Here is a 12,287-nt window from a genome sequence, read left to right on the forward strand (position 1 = left end):
AGTAAACACTTCATCTGGCTGATGAATCTACACGTGAGATATTACAAAGTCTGCATTATTAACTCTGTAATTCGGCGCCATTCTTCTTATTTTACGGCGCTGTTGCTCAATCGGGGGACGCTCTCTGTTGAGGAGAAAAGCATGAATTTCTTTGTATACGGATTATCCATTGTTTAAATGTCCCGGGCAGTCGAAAAGGAGGCAGAGCTGTTGAGAAATGCTAGGAGCTAACTGGGCGCTAACGGTATCATTCAAATATATTGAATGTCGCAAAGTTGGCAAAGAGAGGAAGTGACGTAAGATTTGCGCATGCGGGGTACCGATCGGGTTTCCGGTACGGATCGGGTAGTGACAGTGCGCGTACTTCAAGCGTGCAGACCCTGAATTGAGACGCAGCCCCAGAATTCATAGCGCCCAGCTCAGTTTCCAACAATGGCAGCAGCTAGTTAGTTTTAATGTTACTCTTATTATTCTTTTTGGGTCACAAAATAAACGTTTAACATATTTTCAGGCGAGAATGTAGCTGTGTAAACCTCAAATATCTGCTCAGTTTATCAAGACATCACATGTTTGCAAAAGCGCTCCGACGTTTTCGGAGACGTCTGTTACCCACTAGCTCGATAGCTAGCCGGGGGCTAGGCTCGCTAGAGCCGTGAGAACACCGGACTCCCGGCAAATCGTTTTCAAACCCACCGACGTCTTTCGCTACTCAGGTTAAACATGATATATAAGTCACTTAGATAACTTAAAATGTTATTGTTTGGCTTTTTTCAGTGTTTTATTTGTTCCTGAGTAAATCGGTTTGGCTGAGATTAAAGTTATAGTTTTTACACAGCTGAATAAACATCAAGCAGACAGCTGATTATCAGAAGTGTGAGATGCTCGAGAATTTACTCCGGTGTCCTGTTATATTTTAGATAGCAAGGAGTTTATTAAACTTCACCGAAACAATCTGAAAATTTCATTAAACTATCATCTCGTCTTTATTTTTAGTTAGCACCTTAAACACTTAAAGCTGTAAGCTAATGATAGTTATATGAGAGCAGATGCTGCTGGTGCAATAAGCTGTACGTTTTATGTCCAATGGATGATGATCTGATTAGTCGACTAATTGCAAAAATAATCGGTGACTAGTCGACTATCAAAGTAATCATTTGTGGCAGCCCTACTACACACACAATGTTATATGTTAGTTATCCCAGTTGTATTGCAACATATCAAAAATGTGAGACACACCACACCAGGTAAGTCCCCAGGTGCAGGCTGTGTAAAGATGCCCCTGAGACAATCCAGCACATAACAGCAGGGTGCAAGATGCTAGAAAGCAGGGCATACATGGAACGCCATAACCAAGTGACCGGCATAGTGTACAGGAACATCTGTGCCCAGTATAACCTGGAAGTCCTGAGGTCAAACTGGGAGACGCCCCCAAGGGTGGTGGAGAATGACCGAGCTAAGATCCTGTGGGACTTCCAGATACAGACGGACAAAATGGTGGTGGATAACCAACCGGACATAGTGGTGGCAGACAAACAGAAGAAGACGGCAGTAGTGATCGATGTAGTGATATCGAATGTGTTGTTGCTTTTGCTTAATCCCTTCATTAAGAGTATTTTTCCGTGTTCTTTCAGAATTAAAACATAAGCAGACACCAGGAGGAGCACTTTCTTACAACATATTTATTACATAGTAAAAAGTACATTACCTTTCATTTATATACATTAGACATTATATTCACGGAATTTCCTGTTCAAGTCACAATCAGCTTCTGATAAATCTACGATGCCATCCAACAAATAAACACTCAGCTTACATGTTGGTGGCTCTATAAGGCCGTAGTGTTACCTGACTGACACACATACACTGCATCTATGCCATCGTACTGCAGCAGCTCAGTCCACTTTCAATAAATAACACAAAACATCCGTGAGAGAAGCCCAGGACTGCTGTGAATGGTTTCCAGTCAATTTGACATCAGATGGTGATTTAACCAATGAGCCAGCACATGTATGGAAGCAAAGAGGAGCAGCTGACTCAAACTGAGGACGTGTTGTGGAAATGTTTTAACTTCTGTTGGCAACCTCTCTCTGGAAAAGAGACTGTAATCTCAGTGAGCCTTTTACCTGGATAAATAAAGGAGAACAACAAGAAAACCACCGGTCTACATGTGTGATTCCTCTCTGGCACGATGCTGCAAACTTCAGATGTTTCGTACGAGTCTGTCAAATCAAAGATGCAAGTCAGGAGAAGGTGACGTGACGGCGTGGCGAGCTCCTGTACCAGAGCAGTTCCTGTGCAGAGCGTGCTCACTACAGACTGACACTGGAATGTTTACGCCTCCATTTGCTGCTTGTTGAAGGTTATGAGATGCAAGCTTGGGGCAAAACGATGAATCGAACTTGGCCATTTTACACATGCTGATGTTGTCATGCCTTCTGCAACATCAGACTGTAGCCAAGGCTCTGGGAATCTTAAAACATGCAGATCATATAATCCTCACAACTCACTGTCCTTCTTATCTTTAGGTTGTTGTGAAGCATAGACATATATGAGCAAAGCTATGAGTTCAGCCTGGGGCGAAGAGAGGACTCCTGCAGGTGTTTCTGATGTAAAAACACAACAGTGCTCAGTCTAGATGAAATGTTTTCATCACTCCCAACATGAAGCTAATCCTGACGACGAGGTGGGGCAATGAAAACACTTCACTCAGAAGCTATTTACAAGACGGAGCTCTGTTTGCTGATATCCAGAGCCAAACGACACAGTCTGGCACTGAATAAGCAGTGTGTGTGTCAAATATACAGGATGTGCAGTGTGTTTTCGTCTGTACGGCTCCATTCTTATGTAAAAACTGTTAAAACAAAGCAGTGAGGCACAGTCTGACCCCTGGACAGCCACTGTGTGCATCACGACTCAAGCAGACGATCATCATTGGCACTACAAACCTCTTAGAAACAGTCCTTAACACATCTGTACTATTTATTTTAAAAACAATAAATAGTAATCAAAGTCAGCTTTCTGAACCCATCACCCACCGAGTTCAAAGAGAACAACTAACACGCTGTGTTGTTCATCCGTTTACAGACTTACAACAGTAAAAAACACAAATATAAATCAATGGGGATAAGTTCGATCTGTGGGTTTAAAATTACTGCCTGACTTAAATATATATGCACGGTGAACACTGCTGAAAATTGTGGAATCAGTAAATTGCTCTCAGTGGGTCGCACTAACCTCTCAAAGACTGCGCGTGGCTTCTAAACCAACCTTAACCTGTTGGGTTTTTCCTACAATAACATCAGTGCTGAGTTTTTATCGGTGTCACCAGGTTTCCATTCTGGAGGATTTCTCCTTTAAATGCGGTACTACTCCATGTCCCATCTTAAGCTGCAGCTCTTCCAGTTGTTAAGGAGAGAACAGCATGGCTGGGGGGCAGCTGGACTTTACTGGACCTCGTCGGAAGGAGTTGTCGATCTGGGAGCAGGAAGCAGTGGTACAGGGGATGTGGCCTCTATGAGGGCGGGATTAAGAATGATTGGCAGGGACATGGGTGGGACTCCCACCTGCAGAGGAGAAGCAAGGGGCTGCAGAATGAGGGGGGACTGGCCTAAAGGTGAAGGACCCTGGACAGGAGAGGTTGTTAATGGCACTGGCATGGGAGGAATCAAGGGGGGGGCCGGAGATGATCGGCCTGATCCTGGAACACGAAACGAGAGAACACAGTGATTCAGTCTCTGCTCTACATCAGTTATCAGTGTGATATGCCTGAACATGAGGCCTACACAGTCTCACTTGGAGCAGTTTGCTGTTTTCCTTGCAGTCTTTTGAGCATGCATGCTCTGACCTCGGGATGAATGTGCTGATCCACAGTTACAAAAACTGACAACAGTCCTGAATGTTTCTGATGGAAATGACTTAATATGGCCCATGAATCTGTGATGGGCCGTAACAACTACTTCTTTAAGACTCATATATACTTGGCATTGGGTTACCACAAGCATGAATACTGCAGACCTGCAGACTGCAACATTTCTGACTACTTGGATACGAGATGGTCAGTTAATCAAAGTGCAACTAATTACCAGCACCTGGCTGCTAATTACCCACCTGCAGAAGCAGCAAGGATTCCCCTCAGGTTTCACACACTACTATTAACACTGACGGTGTGTAACATGCCACGTTGTTTCCATCCAGACTGCTTTTACAACCATGTGTGTAAGAATGGGTGATAGGATGCTATTCGTGCAACGAGTCCAGCCATCCAGTAGTTTCCTCACTGCTAAATATTCCACAGTTAGTGGTAGGCCACTCATGACCATGACCTCAGCTGAACAGTGGCTGAGCCATTCGGCCCCCTGGGTTTTCTAACATCAGGTTTCAACTTACACACAGACGGTCATTTAGACCATTTAAAAGTTTTGCCATTTTATCCATCTGCCGTTAAAACAAATGAATATCCTACATGTATTTGTACCCTGACGGAGATCATACTGTGCTATAATAGAGGAAAGTTTCAGACATTTACCGTTGGCACTGGCTGGTGGAGGCTCCAGTGGTGAGGCCGGCCTGCTGGAGCTTTGAGCCACTGTAGAGTTTACTGGGGCTTGGGCGGGTGTTTGCATGGGAGGTGGAGACACCTGAGGCGATGGGGGCCGGCCTGCTGGGGTTGTCAGCTGCACCGACTCTGCTTGAGGATTGGGTACTGCATCTAAAATGAAAGATGATACAACGGGGTAAAACTGGTGACGGTACAAGCTCAAATTTACAGGTTGTCATGTCAGTGTGTCACACCTGGTATGATAGTCTGTTTGAAGAGCTCCTCCCTCAATAAAGGCAGGAAACAGACAATTCTTTCCCAAGTTATTTCCCACAGGTCAGAGTATCCTGTCCTAGAGTCAGCACTGTGGAAGATGCCTGCTGTGTCCATAACCAGCAGCATGTTCTTCAAAGACTCAGGGATGGCTTCCAACTACACGAACACACACAGGCAACACAGTCTACACACACCTTTCTCTCATAGTGACAGTCATAACTACCATGGTATTTTGGTAATGTGGACATAAGAATTATATTCTCCTTACCAACAAGTCACTTGATCCAGCATGCATGTACTTATCCATGAAGTCCAAAATGGTGAGCCAGAGGGCAGCAAAGGTAGGCAGGGACAGCAGAGGAGAGAGGTGCTGTAGGAAAACCTAGAAGACAACCACACGTCAGAAGAAAATGTTCTGTTTGACCACCTAAACTCAAACTACGGCAAAGAGATGTAGACAAAATGAACCAATGACAGAGCGACTTTTATTAACATTGATTAGCCACAACATTAAAGGCACTGACAGGTGAAGGGAATACAATTCAGGATCTTGTTGGAATGTAATGTTCTTCTGAGCAACCCATGTGGTGAGCCTTAACTTTGACACGTGGCACCACCTGGAAACTGCTACAGGCAGTGTTTATGTGAACTGTATCTTCACAAGAACAGGCCAAATCAGGGGAGCTGCCCTGCATGTCATGTGTGCCCTGCATGTCCTGTGTGCCCTGTATGCCCTGCATGTGCCCTGCATGTCCCGTGTGCCCTGCATGTCCCCTCATGCCCTGCATGTGGCCTGCATGTACCCTCATGCCCTGCATGTGCCCTGCATGTGCCCTGCATGTGCCCTGCATGTCCCCTCTGCCCTGCATGCCCCGTGTGCCCTGCATGCCCACAGAACTCGACTGATCAATTGCTTATGTTTCAGTGCCAGATACCACAGGAAACATTCTAGGCACTATATCCATCTCTGTCATATATATCTAGGTCAGGGCTGTTTTGGTGGGAACTTAAACAATATTAAGCTTGATTTAAACTTCTGCAGGAAATGTATCACCTAAAATGTATCACACTGCAACCTTCCATGCCATTCAAATTGTTGTGGTATGCATGTAGTTTACCCGACATGTAGTTAATATTTCTCAGGTTCACGTCAGCATAGGGTTAAAATGGGGTTCCAGTTACGACATAGATCTGACGCAGGTTGGAATGTTGGTTTAACTTGTGTAACTGTGGTTGTGTGCAGTGCAATATGTGATGCTTTCAACCTTTGACAACAGCGTGCAGGCTCTCATTCTGGTCTCCTCCATACCACCAACATCTGCTGGGCTAATGTTGTCAAGCAGCTTAGTCAGCAGGGGGAAAAGCACCTGACAGCCAACAAAGAAACACGAATGAAAAACGAGTGAACAAAGGTGTCTTCACAGTCCTGAAATAACGCAGGCATTCAGCATTTACCTTGTTGAAACAGGACTCCCATTCAATTGCATCAAGTGTCTGCAGATCATGAACAAGCAGTGCCCTCTGGAGGTAGGTGAGGGCCTGCATGCGAACCGGTCGCCTGGCATCACAGCACAACCAAGCAATCCCTGTGGGAGTGACATTGAGTGGAGCTGTGACGAAGACACTGATATGAACATAAACTGCATTACAGAGCTGAAGCAGAACTGACATCTGAGAGAAAACTAAAAGTGTGGAAAAAAGAAAATGGCACCTAAAAAAGAAAAAGACTTCTCAACCTTGTACTAGAAACAGTAACACACATACACTGAAAGAGCAAGCGTGGTCTGAGATCCTTTATAACAACACAGATCTACCAGAAATTCAAATTCTTGTAAAAAGACATGTTGTAAGACAATATACAAGACTGTGCATTTGGTCTACATTAAGAACAGAAACAAAAAAAAGTTTATTCTATGACAAAAAATACACCAAGTACTTCAGACATGTTGTAGTATACACAACACAAAAACTAAGATCAAGATTCAGGAATATCCACCACCAACCTATGAGACTGAGCTTCAGCTGAAGTCAAACCAGATTATCGAGGACTATCTCAGCTCCAGGATGGAGCACGTCAGTGATCCTGCTAAGAATTCCCTGAGTATCTGAACAGGGACTAGTTTTCCATGAGGGAAAACAAAGTCTGCTCACAATTCTTCACAAGACACATTTAAATAAATACATTTTCAAGTTTTGAGTTAAGACATTTTGCGCAATTGATAAATTTCAAATTTTTAAAACGTTAAATAAGACTTCTGAATTTCCTAAATGCTGATCTTTATTACCAAAATCCCTTTGTTGTCATGGTCCTGGGCCATGTGGGCCCAGTATTCTTAGTTTCTTGTATTTTTGTATTTCGTTCCTTATTTAGGCCATGTTTCCTAAGTTGTCCTGTTGTGGTGTTCCTTATTTGACTTCCCCTTGTGACTTTTATCCCCTGTGTGCCCCTCTATGTATCTGTGAGCCCTCATCTCCCCTCCTTGTTTCATTCCATGTTTCCCCAGCCCACTATGCCCGTGCTCTCTCTCTCCTCCTGTTTGCACCTGTGTACTTCCTGTTTTACTTTGACAGTCTCCCGTCAGTGTTGTTTACTCCTGCCATGTCTTGTTATGTTTATCTGTGTCAGCTGTGTTCCCATGTGTGGCCACTTCCCCTGATCATCCCTCTTGTGTATTTAGTCTCTGTGTTTCATGTAGTCTGTGTCGCGTCGTCTGTGTTACCACCCCCTGTGTTCCGTATCTCCAGCCATAGCTTTTTCTTAGTTTATGTCCAGTTTAGGTTTCTGTTTGAACTATTACCCTTATACTGCCCTCGCTCTGGTTTGTTCTGTTATCAGCCATAATAAAAGGCTCGCTTTTGTTTAATCCACTCCTGCATCTTCGCTTGTGTTCGCGTCTGGGTCCAACACACACATTCCCACACGGTCTATCTCCACGGACCGTGACATTGTTAATTTAACTGCCAAGAAGACTTTGGAAACCTCTAGTTTTCAGCTCCAACCAGGCTTTTTACTACAAGCCATATTTACACACACACTGTGAATGTGTGCACGACAGTCAGAGAGCACAGAATAGTTTCCTACCTTGCAGCAGGGGGCACCAGCAGCTGGTCCACAAAGTCTGAGAATCAGCCTCAATCTTCCTGCTGGAGGCCTCCAGATGGCACTGCTCCTCTGCCCAGGAGTTGTAGATGCTGGCAGCCCGGGTGTGCAAGGTGTGCATCAGATCTAAGAGCTGCACCCCCCCCACACACAAAAACCAGCATTAATAATAAGGAGATGTCCAGCTTTATGTCTGCAGTTCAAACTTGACGAATAAAACCATGTACAGACTATTTAGATGTTTACTCAGTTTCTACTAGCAGCAAGGATGCAGTAATGGTGTCTGTGACAGTAAACAGTTTGATCAATCACATAACAAGAGACTATGCTATATGTTATACAGACATTATATTATGAAGTCCTGCAATTCCACAGTGAATAATAGGGAGATTATTCATATTTATGCTTTAATATAAAAGCATTGCTCTTCTTGTTAATAGTTTATTTGGTCAATAAACCAGTTTATACAGAACTTTAGCTAATAATTAATTTCATCATGAACTAATACGCTGACTATTTTTTCCAGGAATTCACAGGAAAATATTTCAAAACTACTGGTGAACACAACAAAGTGGTTTAAATGTTTGTCTTTCATCTAATTTCATCGTAGATGAAGTTACATTTACGAAGTTCTTCACAAGCTGCTCTTTATGTGTCATTAGTTGGCAATGACATCAGTAAATGTGATCAAGGAAAACACCATGTTTGTCCGAGAGGAGGTGGAGTGTCATTATACAAAGAAACGACTTGAATGAAACAAAATAAACTCAAATTTGTACGTAAGTATTGTAGTTACAATCTCCCACTGGGTACAAAACAAGGCTCTTTAAAATAAGAGAAGAATTTTAAGCCATGTTAGTTTAACAGCCATAGTAGCAGGTACAGGAAGCAGTGAAGATGGTTTTGTGTAGGAAGAAAAGACGGAGACGGGTCAAAGCACTGACATCTACATCCACGACACAAACTGCACTTTGGTTTGTAATGTTTACTTCCTGTGTGTGTGTGTAATACATTAATTGGATGTTAAATCCAGACCAACAACACAAAAATGTTCAAACGTCCATCCAACTCTGAACATGCTGACTTAAAAGCTCCACCGCTCTGATCTGCACTGAAGGATGAGATCAGGCACTGAAACAGCTCTCAACTCTCTGTTTAACGTGTAAACACTCTAAACACAGCATGTTCCACCTACTTACACTTACAATAAGTCTGTGACTGTGCCGAGAACACAAGTGAAATGGTCTTTGAAATTAGCTGGAAACTCTGGTGAACACTGACAGTAACAATGAGCATAAACAGGTAACATCCTTCAACCCAGTGTTGTGACCCATCACCACATCAGAAACAGAACAAATGGGACTCTGTCAGGAAGAGTGTGATGCTACATTTACAGCTGACGTGGATTTACAGCTGTAAGAGTCCTGATGCAACACATTATAAGCTGCACCTAAAACTAAAGTCGTGATTATTGATTTTAGGAAGTCCTCTTATAGCTCATCACCTACTATCATTGAAACTGCCGATATTGGGACTGTTGAGAGTTATAAATATCTAGGTGTGGTACTTGACCATAAACTGTGTTTTGAATCTCATGCTGATGCCACTACTAAAAAAGTTCAAAGACTGTTCTTTTTAAGGAAAATGAGATCTTTTAATGTCTCATCTGAGATGTTGTCCTTGTTTTATAGAAGCTTTATCGAATCTGTGATGTCTTTTTGTGTCGCTGCCTGGTTTGGTAACCTGACGGTGAAGAATAAGAATCGGTTGGGACTTCTGGTAAAAACTGCTAGCAAAATTTCAGGGTGCTGGCAAGATGGACTTTTGGCCATTTACAATAGAAATGTGCTTAGAAAGGCTCATTCTATTATTAATTGTGTGAACCATCCACTTCACAGTGAGTTTGAGTTGTTGCCTTCCGGCCGCCGTTTTAGGGCACCTCCGAGGAGGACTAAAAGACTCCAGGTCTCTTTTATCCCTACTGCGTCTTGTCTCCTTAATGGCAAATAATTGTCCTTGAACTTTCTATCATTATTACTGTTATTATTATTTTATAGTATTGTTCTGTTTATTTTTATCCTCCTGCTGCTAAACTAATTTGCCCTTGTGGGACAATAAAGAAATTGAATTGAATTGAATAAAACTCCATCTGTGACCCAAACCAGGCGTCTAACATGCTGACACTACAGTCAGTGGGAGGAGTCTCAGTGCTGCATTAAAATGCTCAACTGAATCAGAGATGTGTGGGTAAAACAAGATGCTTTTGGGACAGCTGGGTTCTCATCATTAGAAGGGTAAGGAAGGGTAAAGAGGGCTGTTGTACTTACGTCCTGACTAACCTGTAATGACACCGTGTGGTAACTGGCTGGGACACCCTCATCCTCCTCATCATCACTGTAGGAACGTGATGGGCGCTGGCTGAAGGTCCTGCTGCTGCTTCGCCTCACACTGCCTCCGCTGTCCTTCTCCCTGCCGCCTGCCTTCTTCCTCATCCGAGACTTGGAGGTGTCATATTTGTGGCTCTTCTTCTTGTCGTGGTTGCGGTAACCTGGACAAGTATGAGGAAACAGAGAGGCGATCTATAAAGGGTTTAAAACATGCTATAATAATGGGACCAATTAAAGCCACAAGCAGCTAAAAGAGAGCCCTCGCAGCTCTGTGCACATCCAGCATGCTGCTGCTTGGGTGTGCTGGAGATGTGGCCGTGTGGATGCAGTGCAGTTTACCTCCTCGTCTCAGTAAGTGGCGATGGAAAGTACACAGTAATTACACCGTTTTATATCATCCATGAAACCACTAATTAAAACCAGCTCATTTCTGCTGCTTGAATCCACAGCTCTAAGCTTTTGACCACATGTGAGGCACAGATGTTTCATTCATCATTTCTTGGTACTTTCCCACGGACACTGGAGAGAAACTGGAATGTGAATATATTATCTGGCTTCATAGATCTGCGTGTCATCTGCATAGCAGTGTAAATGTATGCTATGCCTTCTAATGAATAATATAAACAGAATTGGTCCTAGCACTGAACCCTGTGGAGCTCCATAATTAACCTCAGCGTGTGAAGAGGACTCATGAACGTGTTCCAATATTAAATCATAACTTCATTTATGGACATCTGTGGTTTGATGTGTTTGCATGAGTGGACTGAATGTGTTGTTATCAACATCTGGTGAGACTTTCATGCCAGTCACACCTTTAGAAATAAACTGGTGATGTGTTCAGTACTGACCTGCTATATTTAACTCAGTGTGTTTAGTACTAAGTGAACAAAGTTTAATAGTTCTTCTGATAAAACCAACCAGACGTTAGTGTCTCACCTCCATTGAGGCTGGCCTCCACAAACACTCGTATCGCTCTGACACACAGCTCAAAGTTGTCAGGCGTGACGTGGGCGGCGTCTCGAACGATGAAAGAAAGCGTCTCCACACACTTGATGAGAGACTTTGTGTCGTGCTGGCCAAGGTCCTGACCCAGTGTCAGACTGTACTGGTTGACCAGTGGGTGATTCAGCTGAGCCTTTGACCCGACTGTGGGGGTCTTACTTATCTCAAAGTCATCTTTCCCAACCTGTGTGGGGGTAAAGAAACATCTGAAATAAAACAAGCATCCCATGTTCTTTCCATAAATTAAGCTTTCAAATAAAATCAGGAAAAGAAACATGTCCTTGGCTTTATATATGATACTGTTACAGTTTCAGTGTCATATGCAACATACTGTTACTCATGAAGCAGGTGTGAGTGTGAGTGTATGTGCTAACCACGAGCCATCCACTGCTGGCTACATCCACATCAGTGGCCGAGCGTGGGATCCTGGTCTTGCTGTGCTCAGTGTAGACCTCCGAGTCCGATGTGTAGCCTCGGTCTAAGCTCACTTCACTGGGATGATGAGACGACAGCTCACTGTCTGACTGGGCACCTGCAGTAAATGCCAACAAAGACATGTTCATGTAAACTCCTAACATGATGTTTTTATGTATTTCTATTTGCTCTTAGACGCTTGTTCAGCTGAACCTGTGTCAGTGTCAGCTGTGGCCGAGGTAAGCTGGAAGGCGACAGGAGGTTTCACTCCAGCTCCGATGCACTCCAGCAGTGAAAAGAGCGTGTACCAGTCATCTGTACAGTGGATATTGGCTGCATTAGTCTTCAGCAGCTCATGAAGGCCATAAGCCACCTCCCTGCTGACCCGGGAGAGGACATGGGGCTTCATCATCAGCAAGAGGCGGAGGGAGAGAAGAACCTGTGGGCGCACAGCGAGAGAGCACTGTGGTAATCTGTTCAAATCGTTTAAGTCAGGGGTCGGCAACCCTGGGCACGAACGGTTAACTGATGGCACGACCATAGCTGGACTGGCCATCGGCCATTTTTCATC

At 43.8% G+C, this 12,287-nt stretch overlaps 1 protein-coding gene across 2 annotated transcripts in view; it reads right to left on the minus strand.

Annotated features, from left to right (window-relative positions):
• Positions 1–2,713: 2,713 nt before the first annotated feature.
• Positions 2,714–12,287, minus strand: part of gbf1 (golgi brefeldin A resistant guanine nucleotide exchange factor 1) — an 81,321-nt gene continuing 71,747 nt past the window's right edge. The window contains exons 30-40 of one of the 2 annotated variants that reach the window (XM_085428890.1): positions 11,930–12,155; positions 11,677–11,834; positions 11,237–11,486; positions 10,253–10,461; positions 7,896–8,046; positions 6,269–6,399; positions 6,079–6,180; positions 5,082–5,195; positions 4,792–4,969; positions 4,526–4,708; positions 2,714–3,697 (exon numbers count right to left, since the gene is read on the minus strand). In XM_085428890.1, coding sequence (XP_085285016.1) covers positions 3,444–3,697; positions 4,526–4,708; positions 4,792–4,969; positions 5,082–5,195; positions 6,079–6,180; positions 6,269–6,399; positions 7,896–8,046; positions 10,253–10,461; positions 11,237–11,486; positions 11,677–11,834; positions 11,930–12,155 — 1,956 coding nt within the window. In that variant the 3' untranslated portion in view covers positions 2,714–3,443. Of the gene's footprint in view, positions 3,698–4,525; positions 4,709–4,791; positions 4,970–5,081; positions 5,196–6,078; positions 6,181–6,268; positions 6,400–7,895; positions 8,047–10,240; positions 10,462–11,236; positions 11,487–11,676; positions 11,835–11,929; positions 12,156–12,287 lie in introns of both variants that reach the window. The other variant, XM_085428889.1, reaches the window with a different exon arrangement.

This window comes from Rhamphochromis longiceps, linkage group LG13 (genome assembly GCF_057381845.1).
Source record: "Rhamphochromis longiceps isolate RC_006_pf linkage group LG13, R_longiceps_female_GT1.1, whole genome shotgun sequence".
NCBI classification, from domain to species: Eukaryota; Metazoa; Chordata; class Actinopteri; order Cichliformes; family Cichlidae; genus Rhamphochromis; species Rhamphochromis longiceps.